The following is a 13,049-nucleotide window of genomic DNA, read 5'->3' as shown; positions in this document are numbered from 1 at the left end:
CTTTGGGCCGTGCGGCTAATCGTGCTGATAACAGGATCAGTGAGCTGCAGGGACTTATTGAGGAGCTGCAGTGGGACATGGAGAAAATTAGACGGAGGGAGAATCGTCTCAATGCACACCTCGCAGAGGTGCTGGAAAGGGTAAGTGGTTTTTGCTACTCAACATAAAATCAAAATGGTCACTTTTTGCCATCTTATGGCCACAATTCAAGCAAAATCAGGCCAAAACATAGTTCACTTGGAGATTCTGAAGTTTAAAACAGCTTGCTAAATCGAACAACCACTGTGAAGGTAATTGAATTGCACTAAAATATCACAGCCCTAGTTTCTTGCTGTTGTTGCAGTGTCTCCGCTCTCCACAACAACATTGCAAATTTATTGTCCTTTTCAGACGTGATTAATGTAGTGAAGAAATTTTAGCTACGCATAGAAAAATTGTCTCGCGAGTTTTGCGTCATCTGATTGGCTCTTCTGATCGGCCTTTATAGAGACCTCTATAGAGGTATTTCGAAGTTCTTTTACCCTTAAGCAAAGAACTTCAACATGAGTATATCGGGCCTTTTAAGTGAAAATTGACCTCGTAATTTTTTATTAAAATGTCATATCTTTAGGTGAAACGTCAGATTTCTATCTGGTGATGTATGCAGGACTTCTCCAATCATTTAGTTTGCTTAAGCCACGCCCTTTCTCACCTTCAACTTCAAGCTGACATTCAGATCTGTCTCCACCCAATCAACAATCGATGCATAGAACCAAGTCCCACACTACAATTATATATTTTTCGATTATCCATTACACCCGGATGTACGTCACAATACAGAAGAAAAGATCTGTTGCTACTTTCATTTCAAACACGTTCTTGGTCTTTTTGAGCATGATTGATTATCGCATGTTATTCTAAAGAAATAAAAGTTTAAAAAGGGTTTCCTTTTCTGCTGACATCACCTGGGCCCAAATTAACTTTAATAAATAGTCAAAGAACTATTCAGTCTTCAATTTAGGCTACTGCTGTATATAATACAGCCTTTCACTAGTTACCAGCAATTATATGTCAGTTAGTGGTAATGTAGTAAGGGTTACTGCAATAACAGCAAATAACCATTAATAGCAAACGTGGATTTAAAAAAGACACTGGGATATGTCAAACATTGTTTTATGTAGACTCTGACAGACATTTGTGATAGGAAACCTGAGATATAGTATTTTTATTGTTTTACAATGTGGCAGACCTGATATTGTGCTCTTCCGTCGTAACCAGGTGAACAGTAAAGGTTATAAGGTGTGTGGCGAAGCAAGCAGTGTATGTGGAACCATCACGATCAACAAAAGAAAGGTAAATGACTAGTCATATCCTGTGAACATTTGGTGTCAATGTTTGCACTTAGCATGAATGAATCTCACTGTAAACATGAAGTAAGCAGGTATTTATGCACCGTTGAATACATCAAATGAGCATTGGGCTGGTTTAGTCCTCTAGCAGGTGCATAATATATACCGTTTTTTTTTAAAGTCTAGCAAGTTTACACTACCATTGAAAGGTTTGTGGTTGGTAAGATTTTTTAAAATGTTTTTAAAATAAGTCTCTTATACTCACAAATGCTGCTTTTATTTGAACACAAATACATTAAAACTAATATTGTGAAATATTATTACAATTTAAAATAACTTTTCTATTTGAATATATTTTAAAACATAATTTATTCATGTGATGCAAAGCTGAATTTTCAGCATCATTACTCCAGTCTTCAGTATCGCATGGTCCTTCAGAAATCATTCTAATGATGATTTGCTGCTCAAGAAAAAATTAATTATTATTATCAGTGCTGTGCTGCTTAATATTTTTGTGGAAACTGTGAAGCAATTTTTTTCAGGATTCTTTGATTAAATAGGAAGTTCAAAATAAAAGCAATTATTTAAAATAGAAATCTTTTGTAACATTATAAATGTCTTTACTGTCACTTTTTAAGTTTAATTTAATGTGTCTGCTGAATTAAATGTATTCATTACAAAAGAATCATTCATTACAAAAAAAGCTTCACCCCAAACTTTTGAACAGTAGTGTACCTTTAATTTTTGCTGACTTGCTCAACCATATATTGATGACATTGGTAGGTCTTTGGCAAAAAGATTGTGTTATAGAATATGGTGTTATATAAATTTTGAATATGTTGTTATATAAATGTTGTTTGTTATGTTAAGGTTCCTGACTTCATAATAAAGGTTGAATCCATTAAATCGTTTTGTTTCATCTCTTGTTAGTTTGAGGAGATGGACAGTGAGTTGGAGGAGAACAGGGAGCTGGCGGAGAATCGGCTCAGTGAGCTCCAGAAACTCCAGCAGGACCTGCAGACAGTTTACCAGGAGAACAATAACATGAAGGTAAAGCCCTCGAGACCACATACACCATTAACTTGTTAGATTAAACTTATGTTTATTTTAAGACCTCCTGTTCAGGCAATATCTGACTAAATCTGATGTTCAGAGGCAATCAACTGTTCAGCTCTTTGGAGTGGAAAATTACAACCCCACACTTTTATATCTTGTCCTTGAAAGAAAGCTTCTTATCATGTGTCACTTGAAGACACAGATAATCTGGAACAGAGAAAAACGCTCCTTTAGTAATGGTGGAATTTAGTAAAGCTTGCACATTATCCCTGAACGGAAAATAATAATAGAATATTAATAACAAAACCTGATTGAAATTTAATGGGAACTGGAATTATTTGAAATACTTATTACTGAAATACATATCTTTTGTCAGCTGAACCTCTTTGACCTAAAGTATTTACTTGACGTGCCCCCTAAGATTTTAAGTTAATAAGTTCGGTCAAAAATAAAATTAAGTCAATATTATTATTATTATTATTATTATTAATAAATAAAAAATAAATAAAGTTCTCTGATGTCAGTTAATGGTCACATGGCATGCAGGAATAAAAAAAGAAGCATTTTTTTAGTAAGTGTTTTATTTTGATTGTTTTTATTTTTAAATTATTTTAATTTTACATTTTTATATTTTCATTACTTAATAGCTTTTCATTAAACTCATGAACCCCAGTCTGGGTAATCTAAAAGTAATCAAAAAGTAGTCTGATTTTATTACCTGAATTAATCAATAACCAGCTACAATTTGTAAGTAATCTACCCAGCACTGTTTGTGATCAAATAAATGCAGTTTTGCTGAGCATAAGAGACTTCTTTAAAAAAACAAAAGCAAAAAAAAAAATTGGTCCCACTTTATATTAGGTGGCCTTAACTGCTATATACTTACATTTAAATTAATCATTTGATACAATGCACTTATTGTGTACATACATGTTTTTACATTGTACTTATATTTTAAAAATGCCTGCATGTAATTACATCTCTAATTAATTTCTCTAATTACATTTATAGTTACACTGTTGACCCATCCCTTACATCTTAACTCACCCTTAAACCTACCCATACCACCAAGCCTGTCCCTAACCTTATCCATATCCCAAATCAAGAGCAGCAAAAGTGTTTTGCAATACAATATGAACACAATAAGTACATTGTACTTATTTTTTATGTTAAGTATATAGTAGTCAAGGCCACCTAATATAAAGTGGGACCAAACAATCTTACCAACCTTAAATTTTTGAACTGAAGTGCACTACCGAATAATGCTGTTAGAATCACTTAGATTCACTAACGGCATGTGCATCGTTCTCTCTCTCTGTCAGGTTGAGTTGTTGTCCAGGGCTGAGGAGGTGGCCAGGGAGAGTGCTGAGTATCGCTGTCTGCAGTCTCAGTTCTCAGTGCTCTATAATGAATCTCTGGTGCTGAAATCTCAGCTGGACGAGACCAAAGCACGGCTCAACACGACCAGGACCGCCCGCCTGCGGCAGCTGGACCACATGGAGGTATGTTGGGTGATGATGTGAATGAACAGTAAATTAAAGGTGCAGTGTGTAAATTTTATTGGCATCTAGCGGTGAGGTTGCGAACTGCAACTAACGGCGCACACCCCTCGCACCCCTCCCTTTTGGAGAAGCTACGGTGGCCGTCTGGCCGACATATTGTCGTCTGAGAGAGCAGAGAGTAGCTTGTCTGAAGCAATGAGGTTTCTTCTTAATTCAAACAATGAACGTCTCTGCTTCTAATAAACCAGACGACTACTGCTAATACTACTTTGTGTGTATTCAACGTAGCCTCTAAAAACACGAATGATTTAGAAGAACAACATAGTGACGAAACACGCTCTGTAGAGTGTTTGTCCATTTAGGGCTACTGTAAAAACCTGCTGCCGCATAATGCCGACTTGACATGGAGGGGGGACCCGCGATGTATGAGATAGAAATGGCTCATTCTAAGGTAAGCTCAAGTGGAATCTGGTTACTGAATTACTCACCCTTATGTTGTTCCAAACCCCTAAGTCCTTTGTTGGTCTATGGAACAGAAATTAAGATATATTTGATGAAATCTGAGAGCTCTCTGACCCCTCCATAGACAGCAATTTAATTACCACTTTTAAGGCCCAGAAAGGTAGTAAAGACAGTAAAAATAGTCCATGTGACTACAGTGGTTCAACCTTAATTTTAAGCAACAAGAATACTTTTGGTGCGCAAAAACAAAACTTTTGACTTTGTCATTTTCCTATGTCACTTTCCTATTCCTGTCAGTTTCCTATGCTGTTTACATTGTAAGCACAGTGCAGGCTTCCGGGTTCTACCTCAGAACGCCGACTCAGTATTGGCCAACGCTGTTCACGTGAGCTTCACTATGCGTGCGTGTGATGTTGACTCACAAGCTGCCCAATAAGACGTATACACAGAAGCACTGCACTGCATCAACAGTGCAGAAGAATGAGAATTGTCATTTTTGGATGAACTGACCCTTTAAAGCATGAGTCAATTGATGATTTATGTGTGTTATTTCAGAATGACGAGGTATCTTTGCAGCGTAAGGTCCGTACTGAAGTGATTCAGTTGGAAGACACGTTAGCACAGGTGCGCAAGGAGTATGAGATGCTCAGGATCGAATTTGAGCAGACATTAGCTGCTAATGAACAAGCAGGTAACATTCCTTTGCTCTCTTTATAATGATTTTCTCATTTTTGTCGATTTTTGCTTAGATCAGCATTTGAATTGACTCTATAGTCTCCTCTCGTTCTTTCTCAGGTCCTATAAACCGTGAGATGAGACATTTGATCAGTACGCTGCAGACTCATAACCAGCAGATGAAGGGAGAGGTGGTTAAATATAAACTCAGACTGAGAGAGGCTCAGCAAGAGCTCAACCAGGCGAGAACACAAACTTATTGCCTCTAAATAAATATTTACTCTAAAAGAAAATAAGTGGTTGCTGAATTTTCTGTCGTCTCTTCTCAGCTCCGTGCTGCCAAAGGTAATGCTGCTGTCCAATCACAGTCCAGCACAGAGATGGATGTGAAGGAAGAGACCGCCTCCCCGCTTACACCTGCCCTGACGGGTGACGTTACTGTGAAGACAGAACCAGATAGCGGCTCCGCCACACCCAGCACAACTGGTACACACTGCGTTTTTATCTTTAACTTGTGGTGTTTGCTAAGGTATTAAACTATGTACTCAATTTTTTGTATTTCATCCTGCACCATTTGTGTGATGAATATGAATAATACCTCAAATTGTGTGGCTTGTTCGGGTGAGGTGTGTTATTACTTTTCTAAATGATGAAAATAAGATTTTCACATGGCTGACAATATAAATATTGTAATTTTATCCAGGACTGCACGATACATTAAAAAATGGTGTCTCAGTAACGCAAGCAGCAGGGTTATTATAATTAACTAAAACTAAAAACATAAAAAACGTCACTTGAAATACACTGAAATAAGTTATTTATTTCAGCTAGTTTCTAAGGCAACATTTCAAATTTTCATTTAGTTTAAGTTGATGTAATAAAATAACTAAAACTGAAATAATAAGTAGTAAACTATATATATAAAAAAAGACAAACAATACAATTATTAATACTTTAGTTAAAATGAAAACAGAAAATATAAAGATAAAATCTAATTCAAAATATTGATAAAAAATAGGGCTGTGTAAAAAAAAAAAAATATTGATTTCTTAATTTTAATTGATTCTCATTTTGAAGAACCAATATTATTCTTAAATGCCAAGAATCAGTCTATGCTGTTTTCTGTTGATGAATGAACAAAGCTTTGTATCACGTCTCCTACCCAATAAATCAGAATAAGCTTTGTGCTTTATTACTTTTGATATGAAAGAAAGTCTCAGATTTCAAATTCTGTCAATTTTATTTTAAAATTCAAACAATAATATCATTTTCACAGTTCAAGGGGCACGTGAATCGATCATCTCTTCCACTTTACTAGATATTCTTTCAACTCTTTTTTTTATTTTTCATTTTTAATGCATTTTATATATTTTATGTATCTTTTATTTTCTGACTTTTAATGCATTTTATATCTTGCTGTCTGATTGAAAGAGCTGGGAGAATTAGGAAGTAAGATTTTTTTCTTTTCTTTTTTTTGATATCCCTGGATGCAGCTCTGTGACTAATATTTATTTATTTATTTATTTATTTATTTTTGGTTATCCCTGGATGCAGCTCTGTATAGAGTTAGTCCAGGAAGATTTGTCTGTAAGAGTACTGTTTAAACGCACAGCTGCCTGACAAATAAAAACAGTTATCCTTCTGCGTGAGGAAGATTCATTTAGATCCACTCTGATGGATAGATCCATTTAGATCGGCTCTGACGGACAACAAAAAACTCCCTGAAATTTCCTAACTCTTCCATCTAGATAGCGAAATTCTCTGTTTTTAATATTATATCTATTTCTTATGTGTTCCATTATTATTATGTATTTGGTTCTTCTTTATGTAAAGCACTTTGAATTACCATTGTGTATGAAATGTGCTATACAAATAAAATTGCCTTGCTTTGCCTTTACTACTAGTTACAGCACAAAATAAACATGAATGAACATCAGAAAGTATCTGTATCATGTCTCATGTAATAGCTCAATCAGTGTTTCAACCGTGGAAAGACATTAATAAAACGGCTTGTAAACAATGTCACGTAACGTTACATTTACCTCAGAAAAGCCATTCAGTGTCCAAAAATATTGCAATAAAAGAAAAACAAAATATTGTAATTTCTCTATATTGTGCAGTCATAATAAAATGCACTGTATTGTTTTACATTATAGCAGAGTTCCTCAAATCCAGCCCTGGAGACTCCATCTGTCCTGCAGAGTTTAGCTCAAACCATGATCCATGATCAAACCATCGTCTGCAATTTTCTGGTAACTCTGAAGACCTTGACTAGCTTGTTCAGGTGTGTTTGGTTAGTGTTGGAACTAAACTCTGTAGGGTAGTGGCCCTCCAGGACCGGATTTGAGGAACTATGCGTTATAGCATTGTCATAGTTGAATTTATCTTTTGCTTCTATTTTACTAACTTATATATGATATTTTTTCCCTTCAGGTGCAACTGTTAAGACTGAACCGGGTACGGACACGGAGGCTGCGGTGAAAGAGGAGGAAAAAGAAAAGGAAAAAGAAAAGGAGAAAGAAAAAGACAAGGAAAAAGAGAAGGAACAGAGAGAAAGAGAGAGGGTGACTCGTGGGAGTACTGGAGGCGTAGTGGTGAAAGAAGAAAGGGAGAAAGCCAGCACCAGCAACAGCCAATCAGAAGACCTATCAGTTGAACGCTGTGCTATGATTGGAGGACCAAAACGCAAGGAGGTGGAGCAGCTGAAAATAGTGCGGGTGGAGCTCAAGTCAGTAATGATGATTGTAATAAAGAAAATAATGAATAATATAATAATGAAAATGACTTTGGGAAGTGCTAGGGGATAGGGAAGGGAAATGATAAGGAACCTGATGGTAATGATGTGATTATGAAACAGGAAAGCCCAAGAGTCCCAGAGGGAGATGAAGTTGTTGTTGGACATGTACCGCTCAGCACCGAAAGAACAGAGAGATAAAGTACAGCTGATGGCAGCGGAGAAGAAGGCAAAGTCTGAGGTATATAACCAAATCGACATGCACACACTATATAGAGCTCAATTTACAAATTATTGGAAGCAAAGAGATTAATAGTTCAGAATACTTCAGTGCTAAAATGTTTATATGCATGTTTTTGCAGGCTGAGGAGCTCCGGCAGCGATTGCGAGAGCTGGAGGAGAGAGAGAGGAGGGAAGGAAAGAAGATGGCTGATGAAGAGGCCCTGAGAAAGATCCGCTCAGTGGAGGAGCAGATCGATATACTCAATAAGAAACTCTCTCTTGCTAAGCAGGTAAAGCTCAGTATGAGACTGACACTGAGTAATGAATGACAGACTTTCTTCTGGAAAAGTCTGAATCAGTCTCTCTTTCTCTCTCTCTCAGGAGGAAGATGCTTTGCTGAGTGAAATGGATGTTACTGGTCAGGCTTTTGAAGACATGCAGGAGCAGAACATCCGTCTGATGCAGCAGCTCAGAGAGAAAGATGATGCCAACTTCAAACTCATGAGCGAACGCATCAAATCCAACCAGATCCATAAACTCCTCAAGGAAGAGAAAGAGGAGCTAGCTGACCAGCTGCTCACACTTAAAACACAGGTGGGTGGGCTTGCAGTTTTGTGGTGCTGTCATTTTTTGAGATGAATTGCTATGATGATGAATGAATTCTTGAGTGAAAAAAGTGTTATAGCAGCGGTTATCAAAGTCAAAAACAGTGGGCCCTCCCTTCTGACACAACATACATGATTCCCATGATTCCTAGTATTCAAGTAAGAAGTACTAGTTTTATTAGGCTGCCGTCAATTTAAAACTAATGCACAGATCCAATTTACACATCAGTTTTCTTTCTTAAATGTTTAGGTCCACTTAAGACATAACCAACTGTGTTTACTTGAATACTGTCCAATACGAGAATTTTGACACATAAATGTGTGTATTTGACCGTTCATGTGCAATAAGCAATAATACTTCAATGAAAGTGATTCATTACTTGTTTTACATTTTTGAATGATTCTCTCAAATGAACAATTAAATGACAAATACTGATTTCGTTGTTCACATGAGCTCTCTTTTGCTTCTTGCACTTATATATATGAATATGCTTTAAACTTGCTTGAATGTTTTAACTGACAGGACCTAAATGATATGCAAATGAACAGAACATAAAATTATTTTTCTGTCTTTCTCTTAGGTGGATGCTCAGCTGCAGGTGGTTCGGAAGCTAGAGGAGAAAGAGCGTCTGCTGCAGGGCACCATCAGCGCTGCAGAGAGGGAGCTGGGTCTTCGCACACAGGCATTAGAAATGAACAAACGCAAGGTACATATAGAACATACAGATGCAGATTATCTCACACATGCAGTTTGTGTACTTGCAACATCATAAATACTATGTGAGGAAATGCAACAAGTAAAATTGCACATACATGTGCCTTCTCAAAAAAATTGAGAAGATAAAATAATCCATGGTTAAAAAATAAACAATGCAAGTATGATGATATGTGACATTCAAAAGTGGATAAATCACTTCTTTTCTAAAGTGACACTGTTGTTAATTGTAGCAACAACAGTGGTTAAAGGTTCCGTAGAACATCTTTTCAAAAGATGTAATATAAGTCTAAGGTGTCCCCTGAATGTGTCTGTGAAGTTTCAGCTCAAAATACCCCTTAGATTTTTTTTAATTAATTTTTTTAACTGCCTATTTTGGGGCATCATTAACTATGCGCGGCCCCTTTAAATCTCTCGCTCCCTGCCCCCCCAAGCTCTCGACTATAAGTGCAGTTATACAGTGCATAAACAAAGTTCACACAGCTAATATAACCCTCAAATGGATCTTTACAAGATGTTCGTCATGCATACTGCATGCATGGATCGGATCATGTGAGTATAGTATTTATTTGGATGTTCACATTTGATCCTGAATGAGTTTGAGGCTGTGCTCCGTGGCTAAATCTAACATTACACACTGTTGGAGAGATTTATAAAGAATGAAGTTGTGTTTATGAATTATACAGACTGCAAGTGTTTAAAAATGAAAATAGCGACGGCTCTTGTCTCCGTGAATACAGTAATAAATGATGGTAACTTTAACCACATTTAACAGTACATTAGCAACATGCTAACGAAACATTTAGAAAGACAATTTACAAATATCACTAAAAATATCATGTAATCATGGATCATGTCTGTTATTATTGCTCCATCTGCCATATTGTCCTTGCTTGCTTACCTAGTCTGATGATTCAGCTGTGCACAGATCCAGACGTTAATACTGGCTGCCCTTGTGTAATGCCTTTCATAATGTTGGGAACATGGGCTGGCATATGCAAATATTGGGGGCGTACATATTAATGATCCCGACTGTTACGTAACAGTCGGTGTTATGTTGAGATTCGCCTGTTCTTCGGTGGTCTTTTAAACAAATGAGATTTTTATAAGAAGGAGGAAGCAATGGAGTTTGAAACTCACTGTATGTCTTTTCCATGTACTGAATCTTGTAATTCAACTATGCCAAATTAAATTAAATTTTTGATTCTAGGGCACCTATAAAGTTATAGTGAGAAGCAGCATCTTTCATGCCTCCCATGAGCCCATTAACAGACACCATAAAGGCTGGCTGTTTTTGAGCATCCATCAGCTTAGCTTAGTACAGACATAAGGCTGTTATAAATTTAGATCTTAGATGAGCATTCAATTCATGAATATTTTCATAACATGAAAATATTCAGCTTGGTGTGTCCCGTGTTTAAAGTGTGCTGTGGGTTTGGTGGGGGGTAATTGAGAATGAATGGGGAAAGTCACGAGAGAGAAGGCAATGCCTTCATCGGACTATGATTGGTCTATTGCACTGTTCACACGATAAATCCTGCCTCTCGTTTTCGTATGCATTCCGCATTCACAAATCATCTGACTATGAGTGGACTATTAAAAAGGACAGCTGAACATTTGTTAAATATACATGAAATATGACATTTGTTACTGCGTTCTTATAGTTATTTTGGAATGCAAGAAATGCTCAAAGCATTAGCTTGTTGAGAAATAATAGTTTTATTAAAAAGAGCATTAATTACATTGTAATTATTGTAAAACTTTGAATTGTATTGGTTATTGTTGTTGTTTTCATGATGGTGTAAGTAATGTTAATTTATTTAACCGGGAACATGTCAACATTAAAGGGATAGTTCACCCAACAATTAAAATGACGAACACATTTTGAGATATATTTCAAAAAAAATCCTGGCTCTTCCAAGTTTTATAATGGTAGAGAAGCGGGGCAAGATTTTGAAGCCCATAAAAATGTATCCATCCATCATAAAAATAATCCACACGGCTCTAGGGGTTCATAAAGGCCTTCTGAAGTGAAGCGATGGGTTTTTGTAAGAAAAATATCCATATTTAAAACTTTATAAACTAAAATAACTAGCTTCCAGCAGACGACCATATGTATTGATTTGCGGCGGAAGCGTAACCCCTGACCCGACGCATGATGCGATAACGAACGTGGAAGCACAGAGGATAGAGCAAAACAAAACACCAGTCACACATTAGAAGTCTAAAATGAGAAATTTTGCTTAACTGAATTGTTTGTTTAATTTAACATGAATTTTCTCTGTCTTAGGCGCAGGAGTCAGTGCTGCTATCAGAGGAGGTGCGCACTCAGCTGGAGGGGGTGCAGCAGAGGTTGAGTGCTGTCAGAGAGGAGGTGATTGAGAACAGCATTTCTCGAGAGAAAGAGTCTTTCAATGCCCGACGTGCACAGGTGCGTACACCATGATGTTTGAACCCTTCTTTAGCTCAATGCCATCTGTGCATAATCAAAGGTTTAATGGTGTTGATCTACATACTGTTGGATAGAAGTGTCCATTTTGTGAATTTTTTACCATTATGTTTGTTTTATCTCATTAGGAGGATATTTCCAAACTGCGCAGGAAGATAGAGAAGGCCAAGAAACCTGCAGAGAACATTCGAAATGGAGATGAGATCCTGAATGAAGAAATAAACGAATACAAGGTCATTTTATGTTGTCCATTTGTATGGAGGACCAGAAATAGTTTTGTGTTCATGGCCTTTAAGGATCTTTTTTTTCCTGTTTTGCAGGCCCGGTTGACGTGTCCATGCTGCAATTCACGTGTAAAGGACGCTGTTTTGACAAAATGCTTCCACGTTTTCTGTTTTGAGTGCGTGAAGACGCGCTACGACACCCGTCAGAGAAAGTGCCCGAAGTGCAATGCTGCATTTGGTGCCAATGATTTCCATCGCATCTACATTGGATGAGACTTAAGATTCACGGTATCTGCATCTGTTTGGTCCAGTTCCTCAACATTGTTCTGCGGGTGGAGCTTGTCCTGTAATGCTAAGTGAACATCAACAGTTTTACATTCCATTTGAAATTACATTACAGAAACCAACATGTTCAATAGATGTTCTAGCATCGGTTTAGCAGAACTAACCTGGTCACATTCCACAGGTCTGCCTTAGCAAGCATTTTTCACTCATAAAAGCTGCTGCTTGCTTTCAGGAGTGTCCTGAATGTTTGTTGACTTCTTTTGAGTTAATACTGCCTCGACCAGATCTCTCATTCCACCTCAACTTTACATTTACTACCCAGAGCCAATGTGAACCCACCAACATTAGTAAGTCTACAGACCTGTCATTGAAAACAAGCTGCCTAGTTGACTGGGCATTAGTTTATTTGCGTTCAGTTTGCTTGAACAGTGGTTATTGTAATTTTTGTATTGTCTGTTTTGACTGCCTACAGTGATGGTTGTGCAACTGCTTCATTGAAATCCATTAAAATATTGAAATGTATTGACAATGACTTTTTGCTTCCTTCTTAAAGTTGACACTAATATGTAATTTTGCTGATACTAAAAAAAAAAAAAACTTGTATAGTATATTTGTATAGATTAAGTACTTTGTGCAATGGTAATAGTTTATTAATCAACTTTGGAAAGTTTCTTTCCACATTATTTTTAAATTAAGAATGATTTAGTATATTAATACATTTTTGGTTACACTTTATTTTAAGGTGCCCTTCTTGCAGAGTAATTACTATGGGGTTAGAATTTGAGTTAGGAT

General features: G+C 36.8%; 1 protein-coding gene across 2 annotated transcripts in view; it reads left to right on the top strand.

Moving 5' to 3' along the window:
* The window catches only part of rnf20 (ring finger protein 20, E3 ubiquitin protein ligase), a 17,025-nt gene extending 4,246 nt beyond the window's left edge, over nucleotides 1–12,779 (top strand). Inside the window, exons 8-22 of one of the 2 annotated variants that reach the window (XM_048175668.1) lie at nucleotides 1–140; nucleotides 1,258–1,332; nucleotides 2,259–2,378; nucleotides 3,707–3,886; nucleotides 4,904–5,039; nucleotides 5,144–5,265; nucleotides 5,353–5,509; nucleotides 7,457–7,751; nucleotides 7,881–7,998; nucleotides 8,120–8,269; nucleotides 8,361–8,573; nucleotides 9,166–9,291; nucleotides 11,590–11,730; nucleotides 11,877–11,981; nucleotides 12,069–12,779. The exon at nucleotides 1–140 is cut by the window's left edge and continues 7 nt beyond it. In XM_048175668.1, the coding sequence (XP_048031625.1) occupies nucleotides 1–140; nucleotides 1,258–1,332; nucleotides 2,259–2,378; nucleotides 3,707–3,886; nucleotides 4,904–5,039; nucleotides 5,144–5,265; nucleotides 5,353–5,509; nucleotides 7,457–7,751; nucleotides 7,881–7,998; nucleotides 8,120–8,269; nucleotides 8,361–8,573; nucleotides 9,166–9,291; nucleotides 11,590–11,730; nucleotides 11,877–11,981; nucleotides 12,069–12,245 (2,255 nt within the window). In that variant the 3' untranslated portion in view covers nucleotides 12,246–12,779. Of the gene's footprint in view, nucleotides 141–1,257; nucleotides 1,333–2,258; nucleotides 2,379–3,706; nucleotides 3,887–4,903; nucleotides 5,040–5,122; nucleotides 5,266–5,352; nucleotides 5,510–7,456; nucleotides 7,752–7,880; nucleotides 7,999–8,119; nucleotides 8,270–8,360; nucleotides 8,574–9,165; nucleotides 9,292–11,589; nucleotides 11,731–11,876; nucleotides 11,982–12,068 lie in introns of both variants that reach the window. The other variant, XM_048175667.1, reaches the window with a different exon arrangement.
* The last annotated feature ends 270 nt before the right edge of the window (nucleotides 12,780–13,049 follow it).

Source organism: Megalobrama amblycephala, linkage group LG23 (genome assembly GCF_018812025.1).
Source record: "Megalobrama amblycephala isolate DHTTF-2021 linkage group LG23, ASM1881202v1, whole genome shotgun sequence".
NCBI classification, from domain to species: Eukaryota; Metazoa; Chordata; class Actinopteri; order Cypriniformes; family Xenocyprididae; genus Megalobrama; species Megalobrama amblycephala.
The sequence above is the reverse complement of the archived record's forward strand: the minus strand, read 5'-3'. Positions and strand labels throughout refer to the sequence as shown.